The sequence below is a fragment of the Octopus sinensis genome, linkage group LG11, assembly GCF_006345805.1.
Source record: "Octopus sinensis linkage group LG11, ASM634580v1, whole genome shotgun sequence".
NCBI classification, from domain to species: Eukaryota; Metazoa; Mollusca; class Cephalopoda; order Octopoda; family Octopodidae; genus Octopus; species Octopus sinensis.
In genome coordinates this window covers 67,592,153-67,615,509 of record NC_043007.1, presented here as the reverse complement: position 1 = coordinate 67,615,509, position 23,357 = coordinate 67,592,153, and the positions used below count along the sequence as shown (strand labels likewise).

Here is a 23,357-nt window from a genome sequence, read left to right as displayed (position 1 = left end):
AATATTATTGAATGTTTATTGCCTATGTCATATAAATGAATGCCAATATTCTTCACAACATTGAAGGCAACAAGCTGGCAGAATCGTTACCATACTAAAGGTGGCGAGCTGACGGAAACATTAGCACGCCAGGCGAAAAGCTTAGCGGTATTTCGTCTGCTGCTATGTTCTGAGTTCAAATTCCACCAAGGTCAACTTTGCCTTTCATCCTTTCGGGGTCAATTAAATATGTACCAGTTACGCACTAGGGTCGATATAATCGACTTAATTCGTTTGTCCTCTCTGTGTTTAGCCCCTTGTGGGTAGTAAAGAAATAGATATTTCGTCTGTCTTTACATTCTGAATTCAAATTCTGCTGAGGTTGACTTTGCCTTTCATCCTTTCAGGGTCAATAAATTAAGTACCAGTTACACACTGGGGTCGATGTAATCAATTTAATCCCTTTGTCTGTCCTTGTTTGTCCCCTTCTATGTTTAGCCCCTTGTGGGCAATAAAGAAATAAGAATCATTACCACACCAGGCAAATGCTTAGCAGCTTTATGTTAGTCAGTCTTTATGTTCTGAGTTCAAATTCTGCCAAATTTGACTTGAGTACTGGGGTCGATGTAACTGACTTATACCCTCCCCCAAAATTGCTGTCCTTGTGCCAAAATTTGAAATCAATATTCTCCACAACATATGGCTGATAGTTGGTACGAGTTAATGCAAATGTATGAAGTATTTAATATTTTTAAAAATCTACCAGCTTGTTGATATTTCTCAAAATTAACTTGCTCATCATCTCTGCATAATCTGCCTTTTCTGGAATTTTCTGGAATCTTATATGGACTAAATGTAAACTATAAGATCTAATAAATTTGCACTCTTCTGCCAAATCTCTTATTAGTCATGATATTATTACTGTGTGTGGGAGGGTGGTGAGCTGGTAGAATCAATAGCATGCTGGGTATTTCGTTTGTCTTTGAATTCTGAGTTCCAATTTTGTCGAGGCTGACTGCTTTTCATCCTTTTGGGGTTGATAAAATAAGAACCAGTTGAGTACTGGAATCAATGCAATCAACTTACCCCCTCTCCAGAACTTGCTGGCCTTGTGCCAAAATTTGAAACCATTATTAGTGTGTGGACAGTAGTTTTAGTGGTTGTGTTTATAGTAGTGTTAATTGTTTACATTTCCTTGGTTGTATGTAGTATTGGTAGTACTGTTACCATCTATGTAGGATGAAGTATTAGCAATGGGTTTGATAGTGATATTGTCTTGAGTTTCGGCATCAGTTGTGGTGCTGGTGTTTACAATGATGTTTATGTTGCTGTTGATGATTTTGTTTTGATGAGACTTTTGGAAATATGCTGTGCTTGAGAAGACCCAGCAAGCCAATGAGACCATAACCTATGCCAGGAGCGTAAGCAGCCCACTTATGCGTACCTTTTCCTTCTTTGGACACTAAACTCTGCTTGCAAAGACCTGTTGAGGCAAGTGAAATCAAAATCAAAATCGATGACTGGCATCCATGCTAGCAGGGTGCTAAGAGCACTATACGAGTGTGATCGTTGACAGAGCGGCTAACCAGCTTCCGTGCCAGCGGCACATAAAAGGGCACCATTCGAGCGTGATCGTTACCAGCGTCGCCTTACTGGCACCTGTGCCGGTAGCATGTGTAAAAAGATTCGAGCGAGGTCATTGCCAGTACCGCCTAACTGGCCCTCGTGCCAGTGGCACGTAAAAAGCACCCACTACACTCTTGGAGTGGTTGGTGTTAGGAAGGGCATCCATCTGTAGAAACTCTGCCAGATCAAGATTGGAGCCTGGTGCAGCCATCTGGTTCACCAGTCCTCAGTCAAATCGTCCAACCCATGCTAGCATGGAAAGCAGACATTAAACGATGATGATGATTTGTTAATGTTGCTGGTGTCATTAGTGACGACAATGTTGATAGTTGTTGTTCATGTTATTGCTGTTGTTGATGATGTTTTTTATTGATTGCTTCATTAACTATTTCTATCTTTTCTTCTTCATCATCTCTCTCTATCTTCTCCTCCAGGGTCGTATTATTTTAGCAGCCGAAAATGAATTTGAACGAAACCGATGGGTCGAAATGCTTAGAAAATCAAGCCAGGTGTAAGTATTTAATGTAATTTCACTATTGCAAGTTGGTGGAGAGAGACAGACACACAGACAGATAGAGATGTGTGTTTTGTGAGTTTATATAGTCTGTAATGTACAGACTATATAATGAGGTTGGTTGGTACATAGACATGGAGTAGACAATCAACTTTATTCTATAAAATGAAAAGATGTTTTAAAAAAAATGTAAAACAATTATCTAAAGTGACTAACAAAAATATAAAGAAATATATATATGTGTGTGTGTGTGTGTGTGTATATACCAATACATATACATTCATGTATATATATATATATATATATATATCGTGGCACTCCGTCGGTTATGACAACAAGAGTCCCATTTGATCCGATCAACGGAACAGCCTGCTCGGGAAATTAACATGCAAGTGGCTGAGCACTCCACAGACATGTATACCCTTAACATAGGTCTCAGGGAAATTCAGTGTAACACAGAGTGTGACAAGGCTGGTCCTTTGAAATACAGGTAGTGGTTGTATACTCCTTATGCAGAGGCTGACAACCTCTTGTACCTACGCCTCATATTCATCATGGCATCTGATGTGGCTTTTTAAACTAGATAATGTATTGAAAAGACACCCACATAGATTACATAACCAATTTGGACCACCAAAAGCTGCAGTTAAGTTTTGATCTTTACGTATCTTAAAATGTCTTTTGAGACCTCCATTAGAATTGCAGACCTTATAGCATACACAGCATTGAAAGGTGTGCACAAATATATAGGTAGAATAGTTGGTGGGGGTTTGTTTTTTTTCATGAGTCAAATGAGATTTGAGCCCAGCATAAGAAAGACATGATCTGTCACAAACTGCACACAAAAAGATCACTGATGTTCACCTTCTTGATTACAACATTCTTCTTTAAATATCTCTTGAGTCTTGCATGTGTCATCCTGCCATATATCTGTCTATCTATCTATTTATCTATATATATATATATATATATATATATATATATATACACACACACACACTTAAATATATATGGAAATATGAATGGATCTCCACAAGTTTCTATAATAAGTAATCAGTTGATTGTTCTATGAATTAATGGTTGAGTATTCCAAAGACATGTGTACCTTTACAGTAATTCTCAAGCTGAATCAGCATGACACAATGTGTGTGTTACAAAGTTGTGCCTTTTGGAATTACAGGTACAATCCATCCAACAGCTTCTGTGCAGTTTCCATCTACCCAATTTCATTCACATTGTATGGGTCAATTTGGAGTTATAGAAAATGGCATTTCATCCCAAATTCTACTCATAGGGATCAAATTCAAGGCCCCCATGGTTGTGAAGCAAACTTCTTAACCATTCAAATATGCTGCACTGAATATATTCTCTCTGTGTGTAGAAGTGTTCAAGTGCAGAAGTATTGTTGTGTAGATTAATGGGTGGGGTGAGGTTTGTCTCTGTGTAATTGTTGAGTGTGTGTAAAGAGAGCTGTGTAGATGTGAAGAGGTGGGAGCAAGCACTAGTATAAAGCAAATGAGAAAGCAAGAGGAATGTGGTAGGTGAGTAGGTGTGTGTGTATATATATATATATATGTATATTGTGTGTGTGTGTGTATATATATATATATGTATATTGTGTGTGTGTGTATATATTTATATGTATATTGTGCGTGTATATATATATGTATATATATATGTATATTGTGTGTGTGTGTATATATATATATGTATATTGTGCATGTATATATATGTATATATATATATATATATTGTGTGTGTGTGTGCGTGTATATATATATGTATATATATATATATATTGTGTGTTTGTGTGTGTATATATATATATATATATATTGTGTGTGTGTGTGTGTATATATATACTCGCCCATGTATATATCGTGAATAAGGATTACGTCAACTTATTTGGATTGTAGTTTATATAAATCCACTGACATAGTAGTCCAGTTATGTACACATATAATCAATGCTCACATACATCTCCAGAGAAACTAATCATTAGTTGTAGCAAGTGATCTTTTTTATCTATCTTATCTCTCTTTCTTATGTGTCTTCTGTTGAGAAAGGCATATTCAGGTTGTTAAGCAACACATTTTCATATTTATCACCTACTTCACATCATTGCATAATTCCTTCACTGTAACTACCTGAAGAATATAATAATAATAATAATAATAATAATAATAATTGTGTACAGTGCTCAGGTGAACTACAACTCATCTAAAGTGTATATATAATGTTGGTTGTTGAACAATGTTTCACCTTAATCTGCCCCCTGGTAAACAGGTATGGTCAAAACATATCCAGAATAGTTATCATGCTTGCAAAAGATTACATTAAATGATTAACCCTTGTTAGATATTTTAACTAATGCTTTCTTTTTAACTGATTATATAATTTATAATTAATTAAAATATTGGAGTTGTCTCCCCTACCTGACTTGATCAGATTTCAGCATTGAGTTAATGTTTTACTTTTACTGCCATACTGAGGGAAGTTTTGATTATCTTGTATATTTCACTTGTTTCAATCATTGGACTGCAGCTATGCTGGGACGCCAATTTGGAGGATTTAATTGAACAAATTGACCTCAGTTCTTTGGTCTTAGCTAAACTGCTAAGTCATGGGGGATGTAAACAAACTAATACCAATTGTTAAGTGATGGATGGGGGAGCAAATGCAACATACACACACACACACATATATATGACAAGCTTCTTTCAGTTTCCATCTACCAAATCACTCCCAAAGCTTTAGTCTACCCAGAGAAATAGTAGAAGACACTTGCCCAATATGTTGGCCAGTGGGACTGAATTCAAGACCCCATGGTTGGGAAGCAAACTTTAACCCTTTTTTTACCATTACATTACATTACATATCCTGTAGCCTGGCTGGCCGTTGGAGCACCACCAATGACTTTGCAACTAGATTCCTTCACCTGTCTCCACCCACAGATATTGTTTTCCCACCTCTTTCTCTGTCTGCCTCCACCTTTGTCTGTTCTTTGAAGGATTGTTTTGGCCATCCCTGATAAGCGGGTGACATGCCTAGACCACATATCTCTTTGTTTCAGTTAATTTTGAAAATAATGAAGACTTTAGAAAATAACTTGGTCATTATTTAACTGGTGTTTGAAACCTAAATTGATATGAAATTTTGTTGGAAGGTTTTAATTTAGGTCGTTTTAAAACAGGATGTTTACTGACCTTGGTATGATTTGAACTGAGAGTCCTTAAAACTAGAACATATACTGAAAGACATACTGAGCTTTTTGTGTGTGTGTGTGGTGGAAGACTTAATGAAATCAACTCCAATGCTTGACTGGTAATTTATTTTGTCAACACCAGAAGGATAAAAAGCAAAGTTTGTTATACTATTGAATTATGCTGTTAGACTCAGATTTATACAACCACCAGCTGAAGGGATTCAATTTCATTCAAAGACAACATTCATTGTGTGGTTGACTTGACAATACATCCGGTTTAACTCTGATAGTGAGCTTTAGATGCCATTAAAATAGTATATTTGGTCACAAGCATCTAGACATGATTTACAGTCCCTTCTCTGTCTCTGTAGATGCTGAGCTTCAGATGTTCAGGATGGATATCATCTGAATCAGCCTTACTTGCACATGTTCAGAGTCAATATCATCTGGATCAGATTAATTTGCAGATGTTCAAGATGGATATAATCTGGGTCAATTTCACCTGCAAATGTTCAGATTAAATGTCACTTGTATCAACAGGACTTACAATTTTCCAATTAGTCATACTGTAATTGAAATAGTAGAAACAATTTGTAATTGTTAAATCTGAGAAGGATTGGTGGTTACACTCAAGTGTAACATAGTAACATTGCCATGCAGTAAATGACAGGTACATAGTTCAGGTCCTGTCACTGTAACTTTTTATTTAGTCATTTATTTTTCATTACCTATCTCAAATTGTCTCATATTATTTGTCTCTCCTATCATTTATAAATTGGCTACTCAGTAAATGATAGACACATGGTTCAAATCCTATTGTTGGATTTGTTTGGGTTTTATTTTATTTTTTATTTTTTTGTCTCTCTCAAATTGAATTTTATAATGTCTGATATCACTTGTTTCTTCTTTGTTATTTATTCATAAATTTATTTGTTTAATTATGTCTGTCTCTTTCCAGTACATGGAAATGTTTACAGTTGGGCAACCTAATGATTAAACAATTAGAAACACAAGGCCAACAAATGGCTCATGATAAACAGACCTATTATGGTAAGTTTGCTGTGTCATTAAATCATATTTTTATTATTATAAGTTATGGGAGAAGGAGTTGGCTTGATTAATACAGGTGATGAACATCTATAGAATTTATTGTTCCAGAGATGATATCTAACTTGAACAAGTACAGATCAGATTGATACAGATGATATCCACCCTGAACATCTGCTGGTCAGATTAATACAGGTGATATCCAACCTGAATATCAGCAGGTCAGATTGATGCAGATATCTACCCTGAATATCTGGAGCTCAGTATTTGCAGGGACAGAGAAGGGATCATGGATCATGTGTAGATGCTTATAACTAAACATACTTTGCTAAGGCAAACTGATTTATTGTCACGCCTACCACACAATCTATGTTGTGAAGGGTGATATAAATCTGAACCTAAGAGTATCCTTCAATAGGATAAACCTACCTTTCATCCTTCTAGGGTTGAAAAAATAAATTACTAATCAAGTACAGGAGTCGATTTCATTAACTTACCCCTCCCCACAAAATTCTGGCTTTGCACATAGATCAGTAATCATTTTAATTTTTTTATAGAAATGCTTAGTAGCAGTAAAAAATAGTTATTGTAACAGCTGTGTGGGATGACAATATCTGTCTAGCATGTCAAGTAATATGATATCTATTTGACCTCTAATTAATATATCTATTTGACCTATAAGTGATACGTTTCTCTTGCAGATCGGCTACAAAATGAAGTGATTGCATTGTCGGATACTAAACAAAGGGCAGATGTAAGTATTTACATTTCAGTGGCTCTCTGCAGACTGTCCAGGTAGACAAACAGACCAACTGGTATGTCTGTCTATCCTACCTGCTTTTATATTTCCCTATCAATCACTACTATAGTTCAGTCAGCTATTGTTTATTTAAGACAACTAACATTAAAGTTTTTGGTATACCAACTGTTTGTATGACGGCAATGCTTGTTTTACAAATGTTGTGCAATGCTGAGACAATGAGACACAAACACACATATGCACGCATGCGGTCTGATCAGAAAATATCAGGATTGGTGCCATGGAAAGAAAACCACAACACATATCAATTTGGCATTTAATCTTCTTTGAAGTAGTCCCTCTTCTGAAGCTACACACTTTATCCATTGTTGCTTCCATTGATAGAAGCATTCTTCTGACTCCTTTTTTGGAATAGAGCACAGCTGCCTTGTCACTGTCTCTTTATTTTTTTTTTTTTTTGTTTCTTCTCAAGCCATGCCTGGCTCATAAGGGCTGGTTTCCCGGTTTCCTTGGCGTATAGGTTCCCCATCCGAATGGGATGCCGGTCCATCACAGGTGAGCTGCAAGATGCAGGAGGAAAGAGTGAGAGAAAGTTGTGGCGAAAGAGTCAGAAGTTCGCCATTTACCTTCTGCCGGAGCCACGTGGAGCTAGGTGTTTCGCTCATAAACACATATATCGCCCGGTCTGAGATTCGAACCCGCGATCCCTCGACCTCTAGTCCACTGCTCTAACCACTAGGCCATGTGCCTCCACTGTCACATTCTCTTGGATTTCCTCGACATCTTGGAATGTCGTTCCTTCCAAGTGGGATTCTTTTCAAGCCCTGGTTTCAGTGTCATAGCCACAGACCCACAATCAGTCACATTATGAATGTTTTTAAAAAAAGTTTTCCTTTTCCTCGACACAATCAAAGATATCCTGCACAGCTGAAACCTGATCTTCTTTTTGAGACAAACACACTCTATACACTTTACTTCCAAGCACTGTTATAAACAACAGAAGCAAGTGAGAATGTTATAACTTAGTGTGCATGCACACCAGAGTTCAAGATCAATCTGTGCCAAGTAGCTTCACTCTGCATACTTTAGCTCCATTACCGAAGCAACAGTTCTGATACTTTTTGATTTGACCTCGTATACATATACAATGGGCTTCTTTCAGCTTCCATTTATGAAATCCACCCCAAAGGCTTTAGTCAAACTAAGTATTGAACCTGAAACTACCAGGTTGAAAAACAAGCTTATTAACTACATAGCCATGCCTGCACCTGCAAATGCACATAGAAAAAGGAAGTTGAAAACTGGGAGAGAAAAGACCAGTCAAAACACATAACAAGGAATATAAAAGATTATCTTAACAGTTTCATAATCTCATGCTATTTCATCAATAACTCATTTAATATATACACATATAATTATGAATGAATGTATATGTTTGGTATTTTTTTTTTGTAAAGGAACTGGAACGGTTAAATGAAGAACTTGCTAAAGAGAAGAGTCGGATGGAGCAACTATTAAAAGACATGGAAGACGACTATCAGTGTGTGAAAGAGTAAGAGAAGTTTACTTTTTGTTTCTAGTTTCTTTCCATAAACTTTAGGATAACAGTTAGTGAGTGGGTGAAGGTGGGGTAGAATACATATCTATTTATTTATTGATTTTATATCACAATTTTCAGTGCATAGTAGCTACATTGGTTATGGATCTACAAAGAACCAATCACAGATTCACTGCATTTCTGACTACAAGTCAGAAATGTAACAAGGGGGAGTGTCTTCAACACAGTGCAGAACAAATATCCTAAAGGATTTTAATCAAAGAACGCTAGTCTTTCTCAATGAAGCTTACATTTTTCTCTGCTATATACCTATGAAAAATACACACACATGCACACGCACACATGTTAGTCTCCTTCTACACAGTTGCTATCTTCCAAATTCTTGTCACAAGCAATCTTCCCTCTAATTCTTTGTTGCGGATCATCATAATTATTATCCACTTTACCATACTCACATGAATTTGATAGAATTGATTGAGGCAGACTTTTTACAGCTAAATGCCCTTCCTGTCACCATCACTTACATGTTTTCAAATAAGTTAGTATTTCTCCATGACCAGACATGTTTTTATGGAAGACTGGAAATAAATGACACTGCTTGTATGACAGTGACACTCGTTTACAACTACCATGGGATATCAAGACAAGAAGACACACACACAACACACACACAGCACATACACATGCACATAATGGGCTTCTTTCAGTTTCCATCTACCAAATCCACTCACAAGGCTTTGATTAGTCTAAGACTATAAAAGAAGACACTTGCCCAAAGTGTCATGCAGTGGGACTGAACCTAGAGCCATGTGATTGGAAAGCAAACTTCTTACCATACAGCTATACCTGTGCCTATACAGCCACACCTGCACTTATTAACAAATTCTTTAAGAGAATGAAATGACTGAAAACTCTCTACTTCCAAACTGATAAAGATATATTAGAAAAAGACCCATAGTATCAAGGTTTACTATATACAAGCATCCTAAGGCAGCAAGCTGGTAGAACCATTAGCATGCTGGACAAAATATTTAGTAGCATTTCGTCTGTCTTTATGTTCTGAGTTCAAATTCTGCCAAGGTCAACTTTACCTTTCATACTTTTGGGATCAGCAAAATACCTTTCATCCTTTTGGGATCAGCAGAATACCTTTCATCCTTTTGGGATCAGCAAAATAAGTACCTGTTGAACTCTGAGGTTGATGTAATTGATTTACCCCCGAAATTTCTGGCCTTGTGTCAAAATGTAAAACCAGTATATACAAGCATCCTTGACCATGTTGTAATAAAGACTGTTCTATTGCTTGGCAATGATTCACTCACCAATATACTAACTCAATGACACGTGGTTTCCTCTCTTTTCTTCTGCTGCTGCTGTTGTAGTTGTTGTTGTTAAGCAACAAGACAGGTAAGGGTGATTAGGTGATGGTCTAGGGCTTAGGGGCGGGAGACACCAGACCTTGGAAAAAAAAAATCTTTGGTCGTTTTGTTGTAGTCGAGGGCTCTTCGTTGATGCCCAACACCACTGGGAGGTGGCCCTCGAAGTTGCTGGAAATGGAGATCTCCAAGTCCAAATTCTTGGATGGCTGCTGCTACTACTTCAACAGCCTCTGCTCCACTGAGCTAGCTAGCTGCATATTCTCTCTCCATCCATAACTACCTAACATATCTCACCATCTTCTGTCACCATTATTGTGTCCACCTTACTAAGATCCTACTCCAATCCTTCCCCAACAGAACAAAAACCTTCTAAAATAATTTCCCTGTCTATACCTTTCTGCCAACCATTGCCCTATAGAGGCTCCAAACTCAACATCAGTCACATCAGTGTCGCCAGTTCTGGGAATGTGACCTTCAAAGGTCATCAATTCTGTCTTTGATTAAAAATGTATTAAAAATTCAGAATCATGTTTTTAGTTGCATTTTTGTTAGTCATTGAAGGAATGTTGAGGATAATTTATTTTACCATTACATCACAAGATCTACTGACTACATTGACGCTCTATTGAAGCTTTTGTGACCCTTTTGATCAAAGGTCTGTTTGATCTACACTGACCTAAGGTTAAGTAACAACAACTACATTGAAATTTCATCATGGTTACTGCACCATTTTTGATCATTGGTTTGTTCCATCAAGACTGACCTAGGGCTAAACAATTCTCTCTTCATCCATGTTTTCTGGTGGTTATTTAACATTTTAGCATTTAGATCATTCTGTCAAATTCAATACTTATTTATTAACATTGCTTTGAATTAATCATACATCATCTCATGGCTTTGAGATTTCAATGGTGTAGTTGTTTATTTTTAGAATAATATTGTAAGGTAGGTGTGAGAGATTTGGTCTGGCCAGTTTTGAACATAAAACAGATAAAATATTTTGGTCAGATGTGTCCAGTTTAAATAACCTTACTGGTTACTTAGTTACTTTATTGCCTCTGCCTCTGACCTTTTGTCCTTTTCAAATAACATAGAACCAGTTTCATCATCATCATCATCATCATATGTCCACCTTCCATGCTGACATGGGTTGGATGGTTTGACAGGAGCCAGCCAGGCAGAAGACTACACCAAGCTTCTGTGTCTGTTTTGGCTTGGTTTTTATGGTTGGATGTCCTTCCTAACACAAACTACCCAGCAGAATGGACTGAGTGCTTTTTACATGGCACCAACACAAGCAAGGTCAGTTTTAGTGTGGTTTTTACAGCTGGATACCTTTCCAGCAGTGTGGACTAGATGCTTTTTACGTAGCACCAGCACCAGCAGGGTCACCAAGTAACTTGCAAGACAAGGAATCTTTGAGAGGGGAGGGGGCATTGGCGGAGGTGATCTTGTGTCAGATGATGAAAGTTTCTGATTTTCTATATTAGAAGAGTCCAAGCATATGTCATAGGCAAAAACTAAAAGTAAAAAGTTAAGTCCCTATTTGATCCTACCCCAGAAACCCCAAATTCTCAACCCAATTCCGTATTATGTTTCACAACCTACTTCACATTTTCTATGTTAGTGATGCTTTTGAAAAAGTCATGAACCTTACCTACTCCCTTCTCATTTATGGCTATTTCTACCTGCAGCAGAATGCATTCTAACATGAGGTAGTTGGCTCCATAGTAGGAATCTATGTTATTGGACATACCCAGTGTTAGTTTCATCAGCATATTCTTCTGTGCTGGCTTATGGCATGTTGGAAGGGAATATTCATTTTGGAGTTTTCTTTCTCCTAGATTGGTGGCTTTCACTGCAGCTAAGGAGCTCAATCTACCCTTACAAAAATCTGTTTACCCCTTGGATGGGACCCTGACAAGTACTACCATTCTGGGTCAGAATGGACCTTGGAGTAATAGTAATTAAGGGGTGATTCCACCCTCCCTACAACTCCTGAACTCCCAAATTGGAGCCTCGCTACTGGATGCAGTTTAATGTTGTACCCAAACTCCTACTCATTTATAAATACTGTTTCTTTGAATCTTAATAAGAAAACAGCATTGTGAAAAGTCATAAATGAAGACTGAATATTATCATTTTAGTTGGTATTGTTGGTATTGTTTAGCTCCAGGTCAGCCTGGTTGAGAACTATGATTAATAGAATTCCTGACATGACCAGTCCATTTTTTTTTGTTTATAAACTTAGTGCATGTAGAATTAGCTTATCTAATATGCTATACTCTTTTTTTTTTCGTGGTTGTGTAGGATTTGAAGGAGATTTAGTTGCTATTTCTGCTCAAACAACAATGTAGAACCTTATAGGCTCTGCACGGTCATTTGCCTATTAGTATCAGTAGAGAAGTATTGTAACTAAGGGGCTGTCTTAAAAAACTGTGTAACTTAAGGATAACAAGAGTGAGAGTAAAAAGGGAGACACAAAGGAGGGACATATCAAGTTAGCAATACATAAAGGTCTGCAAGAACATCTAATAAATAGAAAAAAATCTGTTACTCAAAGCCAATTTAATTTCTCTTCTGATCTTTTCTTTTTCCTTCTCTCTGATTGTGTGTGTGTCTCTGTGTTTTTTCAGTGTTTACAAATAACACGGAAAAAATAAACAGTTACCAGGATAGCAAAAATTCACACAAGTAACAAGGATGTTACAATCTATTTATTAAGGTAGACACTCCTACCAATGTTGTCTTCGAAACATGTGTCGGAAGTAAAAGAATTTGAATAACAACTGCATTTGACTCCATTTATATATATATATATATATATATATATATTATTTATATCTTTTTATTATTATTTTTTGCATTTTACTTAATCTTTGACATTTTATTGTTATTTTAATTTTTCTATTATATGTAATTTTCTAGATGGTGTAATTTAATTGTTCATTTTGAATTGATAAAAAGTGGCTTTTTTCTAATTTTATATATATATATATATATATATATATATATTTAAAGATTTTCTATAGAATTTAGAGCCAATGCTGAAAGTTACAGCTCTAATTCTATAGAAAATCTTTAGAGATACACTTAAAAAGTAAAAAATGAAAACAAGGTATTGCTAACACACAGTAGGACACAATATTGACTTCTAACTTTAACATACTTTGTAGTATATCAGGGTTGTAAAACAAGCATACAGTGTTCCTACAAGCAATAAATATATATATATATATATATGCCTACCTGTCTATCTATCTATCTATCTATCTATCTATCTATATATATATATATATATATATATATATATATATATAATATATATATATATATATATGTATGTATGTATGTATGTATGTTTGCATATATATATATATATACATACACACACACATACCTATCTGTCTATATATATATATATATATATATATATGCATATGAGTGCTGGTTGGGGATGGGTGTAAACAATGATATTTTTTCCATTTCTTTGTCTGTCTCTCCCTCTTTGTCTTCCTTCCCTTTTCCTAACTCTGATTTTACTTCCTTCTCTCTCACTTTATTTCTCTTTCTATCTCTTTTCTCTTTTCTTCCTTTTCTCTCTCTTCACTTATTTCTCTCTTCTTTTTCCACTCTACTTTTCTTTCTCTCTCTCTCTCTTGCTCTCTCTCATTTTCTTATTCTCTTTCCCTCTCTCTTACCTCCCTAATCTGTCTACATCTTTTTAACCTCATGCTTATAGCACCTCTGTGTCCTCTTTCTGTCTGTCTATTTACCTCTCTCTCTCTATCTATCTATCTATCTATCTATCTATTGATCTGCCTGTCTATCTGTGGGTTTATTTATATATCTCCCTATCCATCTTTCTATCTCTTTCTCCATGAGTTTCTCTATTTCCCTATGGGTTTGTCTATCTGTCTGTCTGTCTGCATCTATCTATCTGCCTCTCCATGACTCTATCTATCAGTCTGTCTACCTCTCCGTCCATTTATTTTGCTGTTCTATCTATTTTTCTGTCTGTTTATCACTCTGTCTCTCTGTCCATCTATCCATTTATCTAACTACTTATCCATCTATCTGTCTATGAATCAATCTATCTCTCCTTAGCTTCTTTCATTCCTTCCAACTATGGTTTATATACTAAACTTCTGTTTTCTTCTTTCCACCAACAGAGAATTAATGGAAACATCAACAGCCATGGCTGAACTAGAGACAAATAGTTCTGAATTGTTAGGAACTTTGGATCAACAAAAATCAGAATTACTGGTAAGTCTGTGGTTAACTTCAATGATACATCTCTTCTCAACTTCGCATTGTACCTAAGCACCCTTTTCTTCTTTCTGACTCTTTTAATGTCAACTTTTCTGTTTTTGTGTACTGAGCATGTACTTCTAGCCTTCAGTGCTGTCTTTCTTTAACTGATTTATTCTGCTTTTTGTTTCTGAGTTGTAGTACACCTGAGCGCTGTATACAATAAGCTTATTATTCTTAAGGCAGCAAGCTGGCAGAATTGCTACTGCACTGGATAAAATGCTTAATGATATTTCTTCTGGCTTTATGTTCTGGGTTCAAACTCCACTGAAGTTGACTTTGCCTTTCATCCTTTTGGGGTTGATAAAATAAGTACTAATTGGACACTAGGGTCGATGTCATTGCCTAGTCCCTTCCCACCTAAATTCCAGGCCTTATTCCTATAGCAGAAAGGATTATTATTATGTCATCATCATCATCATCATTGCTCAAGAACACAATGTATTCCAGCCCAGGAATCAAAACCACAATCTTATGATCACAGGTACAGCATCCTAACCATTAAGCCACATGCCTCCACTCAGTAAGAATGGTATGTTAAAAAAATAAGGTTCAGTGCCATTGCTGAAGATACAAACCTATAGAGCATACAACCAAGTCAACAATAAACCCAACCAGCTATGACTCTAACCAGTAATATACAAGGGGTTATGTCATTGAACTATAATCTCAGCTCTTTATACACGCACACACAAACTCACACACACACAGACAAAAGAAACCTGCACTCACATAGATGTATATCAACACCTAAGAAAAAAATCAATATTGTTCAACCATTGGGCTCAATTAAACAGCTTCATTAATGTTCGTATGGACAAATTTACGCTTGGCTTCTTTCCCAAATATTAACAGAGCGAATAACAATGGAAAGTGAAGCAATAAAAGCTGAGTGCAGACCTACCAACTTTATAACCTGGCTTATGGTATATATATAAGAAATTATAAGTTAGCATGTCGGCCATTGTACCTAAGTACAACAAGCTTCATACAATAAAAGTTGAATATAGATTTACCAACTTTGTCCAGTAGCTGATTTCTATATAAGAAATTACAGGAAATTATAATTAGCATGTCAGCTGTTCTGCTTTAGTACAGCAAGCTTCATACTACAACAGCAGCTCAAGCCAAAGAGGAAACTCGACTTGCTAGAGATAGCAACCAAATCTCACTCAAATCAGACCCATCCTTTTTGAAATTGGAAGAACACATTGGACAGTATAGTGTTTGTTCATTCATTGTGACCATGGTCAAACATTTCTGACAGTCTCTCTACAATTCTTGATTTTCCATTGCTCGTGGCATCTGCTTGTTACTGAGGTTTGTATCATCTGAGAGTTGATTGGTGACTGTTTGAGCAGGTCTTCCTCTACTGTGTCTCTCGTGACTTGGTTCCTGCAATAGTAGCTTGTGTATAACTTCCTGCTTACTTCTCCTGCAATGTCCTGCAAATCATAACCATCTTTGAGCAATTATAGTTGCTATCTTGTGGGCAATTTTCTGTAAAAGATACAACGGTCATCACTAGAACGTCTTTGGGCATAGTTTTCTTAATCTAGGTGAATTCGGGGGATAGATAACAATAACAGGAAGCAACAACAATACTCTTTCACTTGTTTCAGTCATTTGACTGTGGCCATGCTGGAGCACTGCCTTTAGTCGAGCAAATCGACCCAAGGACTTAGTCTTTGTAAACCTAGTACTTATTCTATTGGTCTCTTTTGCCGAACCGCTAAGTTACGGGATGTAAACACACCAGCATTGGTTGTCAAGCGATGTTGGGGGGGACAAACACAGACACACAAACATATACACACACACATATATATATATATATACATACATATATACAACGGGCTTCTTTCAGTTTCCATCTACCAAATCCACTCACAAGGCTTTGGTCAGCCTGAGGCTATAGTAGAAGACACTTGTCCAAGGTGCCACACAGTGGGACTGAACCCGGAATCATGTGTTTCGTAAGCAAGCTACTTACCACACAGCCACTCCTACATATATACACGACAGGCTTCTTTCAGTTTCCGTCTACCAAATCCATTCACAAGGTTTTGATTGGCCCAAGGCTATAGTAGAGGACGCTTGCCCGAGGTGACATGCAGTAGGACTGAACCCGGAACCATGTGATTGGTAAGTAAGCTACTTACCACACAGCCACTCCCATATAATATCATCAGTGTCATCATTTTATAGTCCACTTTTCATGCTTGCATGGGCCTGATGAAATTCGCTAACACAGATTTGCTATGACCTAATGCTCTTCCTGTTGCCAACCCTTATCTGTCTCAAATTAAGGAAATATTTCCTTTAGTCCTTCAAACATGATTGGACATATTATGACATCAGTTGTATAATGGTGACACTTGTTTACCTTTAGTGTACAATGCCATGACAATGAGACACAAATATGTGTGCACGCATGCACACGCGCAAAACAGAACAGAGTTCTTTCTGTTTCTGTCAGCCAAATCCACTCACAATGCTTTAGTTGGCTCAGGGCTATAGTAAAAGACACTTCTTCAAGGTGTGGGCAGAAGGACTGGACACAAAGCTATCTGGTTTCATAATGAACTTCTTAATCATACAGCCATATTTGATATGTGTGTGTGTGTGTATGGATCATACAGCCATATTTGATATGTATGTGTGTGTATATGTGAGTGTTTGGGTGGGGTATCTATCCTAAAGTTCATACCTTGGTAAAATAAAAGATTAGGTAGTTAGGTAAACATTTACTCCATGTGTTGCATATCCTGTTTACAACACATGAACACACACACATTCCCTTGTGGAAGCACTCCGTCGGTTACGACGACGAGGGTTCTGGTTGATCCGATCAACGGAACAGCCTGCTCGTGAAATTAACGTATAAGTGGCTGAGCACTCCACAGACACGTGTACCCTTAACGTAGTTCTCGGGGATATTCAGCGTGACACAGAGAGTGACAAGGCCGGCCCTTTGAAATACAGGTACAACAGAAACAGGAAGTAAGAGTGAGAGAAAGTTGTGGTGAAAGAGTACAGCAGGGATCACCACCATCCCTGCCGGAGCCATGTGGAGCTTTAGGTGTTTTCGCTCAATAAACACTCACAACGCCCGGTCTGGGAATCGAAACCACGATCCTACGACCGCGAGTCCGCTGCCCTAACCACTGGGCCATTGCGCCTCCACACACATTCCCTTACAGTGTGTATGTGTGTGTGTGTGTCTTTCCTTCCTTCTCTTTCTCTGTCTTTCTTTCTCTCTCTCTTCCTCCTTCTCCATATCATTATCAATCAGTCAAAATCCATATTCTAGGCTGGCTCCAAGCAGACAGCAAGAGATACAACTTGCTCCCCAACTCACTGTCTGTCTCCCATCACCTGCCATCCTCATTTTCCTTCCTTTCTATTCAACCTCTCCTTTGTAGTCTTCCTATTTTCCTCTTCTTTTTTACCTGGAATTCATCCATGTGTGACTATATATGCTACAGACTGATTTTGTGTTACATGACCAAAACACTTCAATTTCACCACCTTTTAACAATTAACAGAAGAATTTTATTGTTTCTGCTCCTGGTTTTTCCAACATTTTTTTTTCTGATGCATTAAAATTTCTATGCAGCTATGAAAGAACAGACCTAGTACTCTACTCCTATATTTTTTGAGAGTTTTTGTACTTATTTTTCTTTTCTCTCCATTCTTCTCTTACTCCCACTTCCTTTTCTCTCTCACCTACCACTTCCCTCCCTTCCTTTCCTTATCTTTTATGCTGTCTTTCCACCTCCCACCTATCTCTTTTATCTCTCTCTCTCTCTCTCCACTTCCATCCCCCTCTTCATTCCATTCTCTCTCTTGCTCCACCTCACTCTTCTTTCCCCTCTTTCCCTCTCTCAGTTTGAAGGTATTACTGGCTATAGTGCATGCATGTACATACACATACACTATCAACATTACATTATTTCATCATGTTCTCTTTGGAGAAAAGAAAGAGATGGCAAGAGAGACAGACAGACAGACAGAATATGGAAGTGTGCCAAATTTCATCTCGTATATTGTTTTACTTTTCTTTTTATAGTTCCCATCACTGTTTTAGGTTGTTGACTTTTTTTTTTTCGTTTTTCCTTGTTTACAACAAAGATTTGTTTTGGTTAGGAAGAAGGCCAAAGGAAGGAGGGAAAGAAAGAATTTGGTTGATTAAATCAGCTTCTGTGTTTTCTTATTGGTTGTATATCTGACCAATTAAATGCTTTCTATGTAGGTGCTTGACCAGGGCTTAACGGAGATCTCTATGTTATTGATGTAGTGGTTCAACCCTGGGTTAGCCCCAATCAGGTAGACCCATTGTCAAAGACATTCTACTTGTGAATGTCCTATCTTTTTCAGAAGTATCCAGAATCACATGTTCCAATGTGTCCTTCCTTTTTTTTAATATGGTACAACATGTAAGTTGAGGGAGATTTGGTTATTATTACTAACAAGTTGAGCAGCCACAGAAAGGCCCCTTGTTATGCTTGCTTGACCTGCAAGAAATATTGTTCAATGGAAGAAGAACGGAATGGTCATGGCTGAAATCCCTTTGATCAGGGATCAACAGCAACATCATCTTCTAGACTAGTATTTCTCAATTATTTCTCATCTATGGACACCTTTCAGTACTATTTTATTCTTGTGGGCCCCCATAGACATTCAATGTTTACAAGTTAGTTTTCTAGATACTTCTTTCTAAATATACTTATTTTGTTTTCTTATTCACTTATGTAGTTAGAACTATGTAAAACATCAGAGAAAGAAACCCAGCTGTTTCTTCCAATAAATTCATCTAAACCAAGTTTTTTCATGGACCTTTAAAATACTACTATGGATCCCTAATTTACTATTTTGCTTCCATGGATCCCCCAAAACCTTATATAGACCCTCAAGGGTCATATGAACCCCTATTCAGAACCACTACCTTAGATCCTAGCATGCTCCTTGGTTTAAACCATTTGACACCTGCCTAACTGAATCCACCCCTGTATCTACAAACTTCCTGTTTTAAAGTATCTAAATTATATCCTTCCATCAAAATTCTATGTTAATTCCAATTCCAAACACTAGCTTAATAATGATTAGATTATTTTCCTAAATTATTCATTATCCTCAAAATTATGTACAGCAAAGGCAGTGTATTTCAACAGAAATACAGTTGTCAAAGGATGAAAACCGTCATATATTCAAAGCAAGCTGAAATATCTTCATGGTCACTTGATTTGTTAAAATTAGTGGCCAATTCTCCCTTAAGTTACATCAAACCATTTTAGAAAAAGACATATTAGATAAAGTGGGCTTGAGTTGCCTCCACATAGGAAAGAGATGGGATGGTCTTACCTGGAATGCTTTGATCATTAGTCCATCTAATCAAGGCTGATCTGGAGCTAATTAACAACAATAGCAGTAACTGCTACTTAGATTTTGGTAATTCTAGCTAAATTCACTCTGTTGTTGATCTTCAGATACCTGGTCCCTTCTACATCCATATTCTTGCTGTAGAAGTTTAACTGCAGCTCCTCAACCCATGTTAGTTTCCCCAAACCAGGAAAGTTTTTTTTTTATTCTCTTGCTTAACCTTTTTACATCTGTTTTTTTTCCATTCTGTCATGGGTCAAATGAGACATCTTGAAGCAGTATCCTAAGGCTGAATGCCCTTCCTGATTCCAGCTATTACTTGTTATTCAAATGCACCACCAGTCTTTGCTTGTCATTCAGCACAAATATCATAACCTAACAAAAGAATTCCTTTCCCTCAGCACAAAAATAGCCACAAATTGTACAAAGTATTCAACAGGAATAACATAAAGGTCAGCTACCCAAAACCTATTTATTCACGTATTCATCATTGTTATAATCATCATGCTTTCGTGAGTCACACAGAATTATTTGAGGCAGCTTTTCTACAACTGGATACCCTTCCTGTTGCCAACCCTCATTTATTTTCAAGCAAGGCAGTATTTCCTCATGGCCATAAGATTTTTTGCAGAACATTGTAAACAAATGACATTGCTCGTATGACAGTGACCTCAACTGCAACTATCATATGCTGTCAGGACAAAAACAAACACACACACACACACAGAAGATTCTTTCAGTTTCTATCTACCAAATCCACTCACAAAGGCTTTGGTCATCCAAGGACCATAGAAGACACTTGCCCAAATTGTCCAAACATAGTTTTGCCACATATTGTTAAGCCATAGCTCACCATTTTACAAATGTTAATAATGAATGTTACATATCAGTCCTACTAAATATTAGATGTTACAGTATATATTTAGTTGGTCAGCAATTTGCTATTAATATTCTTCTGAACTCATACAAGAACATACACACACATATACACACTTGATATGTGTATGAAACTGACATATATGTGCCTGAGGTAACTTTACATTAAGGAGTGGAATGTGCAATATCCTGTAATTCAGACCACTTCATGGTCCCAGTAGACAAAATGGCAAAGGAGATGTGCTGGAACAGCCACTTTAACTCACATGGCTCTAAATTGCAGATAGCCATCTCTACCCCAATAGCAGTGAGCAGGGATATGGTTTAGGGGTCAAGAACGCCAGTGGTTTCCACTGCCACAAGCTCAACCATATACTGTAATGCCTAGATATACAAGTTATCTTGTTCTCGGAGACTGCTTATAAATCGAAAACTCATAAAGCAGAGCAATAACTTCCCATAGTAGCAATGTTATAAATCATAATTCCTTCCCAGAAAAAATATTTTACTTATAAAATTTATAATACTCATAAATAAATGGCAATAAAACAATGGTAGAATGTGAAGAATATTTTATATAAAGTAAAAAGAACGTCAAGATCATTTATAATAAGAAATATTACTATTATAATCGTTTTCTGGATCACTTTCACTCACACTAGACTTGTGCACACCATCGCTTGTAGACGTGATCATCAATTCATAAGCACTCATAGACAGACTTATAGATTTCTTTTTAAAAAAACAAGTCTAGAGTTGTTTGCTTAGGGGGAGCCTTTTTCTGCTCTCTATAAATCTCTGTTGCATGCAGAAGCATTTGTTATGGTAGTAGAAACTTTTGCACTTTGTTCAGAATTTGGATCTTGTGCTTGAAAAGTAAAACTTGTAAAGTGAAGTATTACTGTATCTGTCAGACAGTGACCGATATCTTGACAGTTTGCTTTTCTCAGCCTGACAAGCTGCAGAGTCTGGGCTGGTAGCTGAACATCCCAAGTTGCCACTGGAGGTGTTACAGCATGTGACATCCCAGATCTGGAGCCTACCATCACAGAACGGGAAATCATACCCTCAGGTCTTTTATTGTCTCCTTGGTCAAGCCCCGCTGGCTCAATTTAGGAAGGGAAGCCTGTGTTGTTATGAATTTCTTCTGAACTATTCATTTGTTTTGACATATTCATATATTTCAATCTTTTTCAGATATTGGCATCCGAAAGAGAGAAAATTCTAAATGTTTTAAAAGAGAAAGAAGGAGAGACTGAGACACTATCAAAGAAAAATGAGACATTGGCACAGACCACAGCAAACCTTCGGCATACCCTAGAAACTATAGAACTGAAAACTAAAGAACTCTTATATGAGAAAGCAGAAGCAGAGAAACAGTAAGAGACATAATTTGGCCTTTTGTTTTTACATTGTTTTCAGTTGTTTTGAAATGTAACTGTCTATCTTTGTTACATGTTTACAGAGAAGTTTTGTTACATAGATTACATAATTAGTGTTGGGTAACTTCTAGAGAAAACACTGCAGCTAAGGTAAAAACAGGGGAAAATAAGTGTAAGAAGCTGTTACCTATGCTACTTGAAGCAAAGAATTTCTCCAATACTCTCTCTCTCTCTCCGTCTATCTCTCATACTTTCTTTTCAGTTATCTCTTTTCACTCTTTATGTATCTCTCCCTCTTTCTTTTCTACTTGTCTCTCTCCTCCCACTTTCCCTTCCTTCTCTATACTCCTTCCTCTGTCTATTGTTCTTATCTCCATTTATCTTCCTTCCTTCTCTCTATTACTCCCTTCTGTTTCTCTGTCTGTCTGTCTGTCTCTTCTCTCTCTATTTATCTCATCTCCTTCTCTTTACTGCTCTCTTCATGTCCCTCTCTCTTTCTCCCCCAGTTCATCTAATGTTTCTTCACATCATCAGGAATATGCTCCTTTCTCCTTTCTTCTCCTCCTCTTTAAAGGTAGAAAAAATTTTGATGGGTGAAAGAATTAAATAGTAAAACTACAGAAAGCAAACAAGGAAGTGACAGAGAGAGACTAATAAAAGAATGGAAAGGAAGAAGAGAAAGACTTGTGACAAAGTTAAGAACATGACTGTGTATGGTTTTGCTTGCATGCAAGTGTGTATGATGGACCGATAAGTAGATAGAGTTATCTGCTCCTTCCACCCCATTTTGTGTTATACTTTCAGATGGAGTAGATGCAGTTTGGCTGAATGGTTAAGCAGTTCACTTTGCAACAAGGACCCAGGTTCAATCCCATTGCAAGACATCTTTAGCAAATGTCATTTTCTATAGCCTCAAGTCAGTCAATACTTTGTTAGTGAAACTGGGTAAACAGTGACTGTAGATGGTCCATTAGGTGGATTGTACCTATAATTCAAAAGGTACACATGTCTGTGGAATACTCAGCCAGTTACATGTTAATTCAGAAGCAGATAATTCAGTTGACTGAACAACAGAATCCTCATCATCAAACAATGGAGATCCACCACTACTGTCAGTTAAAAAGATAAAAGGTTTTGTTTCTCATTAAGAACAGTATTAATGCTCTAACAATGTATGGTCTCTTTCTCTATAAATCTGAGACTCCATGCCACTATGTAAACAAAATAGAAAAATAAACATGGTTTACTTCCTGAATTTTAATTTAAAACATTTTCTTCCTGGTCAGATGTTACATGGTGATGTTGGCATTACTACTACAACTACTGTTGTTGTTGCTA

General features: G+C 36.9%; 1 protein-coding gene across 9 annotated transcripts in view; it reads left to right on the top strand.

Moving 5' to 3' along the window:
- LOC115217511 (pleckstrin homology domain-containing family D member 1) overlaps positions 1 to 23,357 on the top strand; it is a 204,037-nt gene that overhangs the window by 139,907 nt on the left and 40,773 nt on the right. For all 9 annotated transcript variants that reach the window (XR_003882169.2, XM_029787230.2, XM_029787231.2 and 6 more), the window contains exons 4-9: positions 2,040 to 2,116; positions 6,283 to 6,374; positions 7,073 to 7,125; positions 8,589 to 8,683; positions 14,241 to 14,334; positions 21,835 to 22,016. Coding sequence is in view for 8 of the 9 variants with exons in the window: in XM_029787230.2 (XP_029643090.1) it covers positions 2,040 to 2,116; positions 6,283 to 6,374; positions 7,073 to 7,125; positions 8,589 to 8,683; positions 14,241 to 14,334; positions 21,835 to 22,016 (593 nt within the window). In the remaining variant the exon portion in view is untranslated. The remainder of the gene's footprint in view (positions 1 to 2,039; positions 2,117 to 6,282; positions 6,375 to 7,072; positions 7,126 to 8,588; positions 8,684 to 14,240; positions 14,335 to 21,834; positions 22,017 to 23,357) is intronic.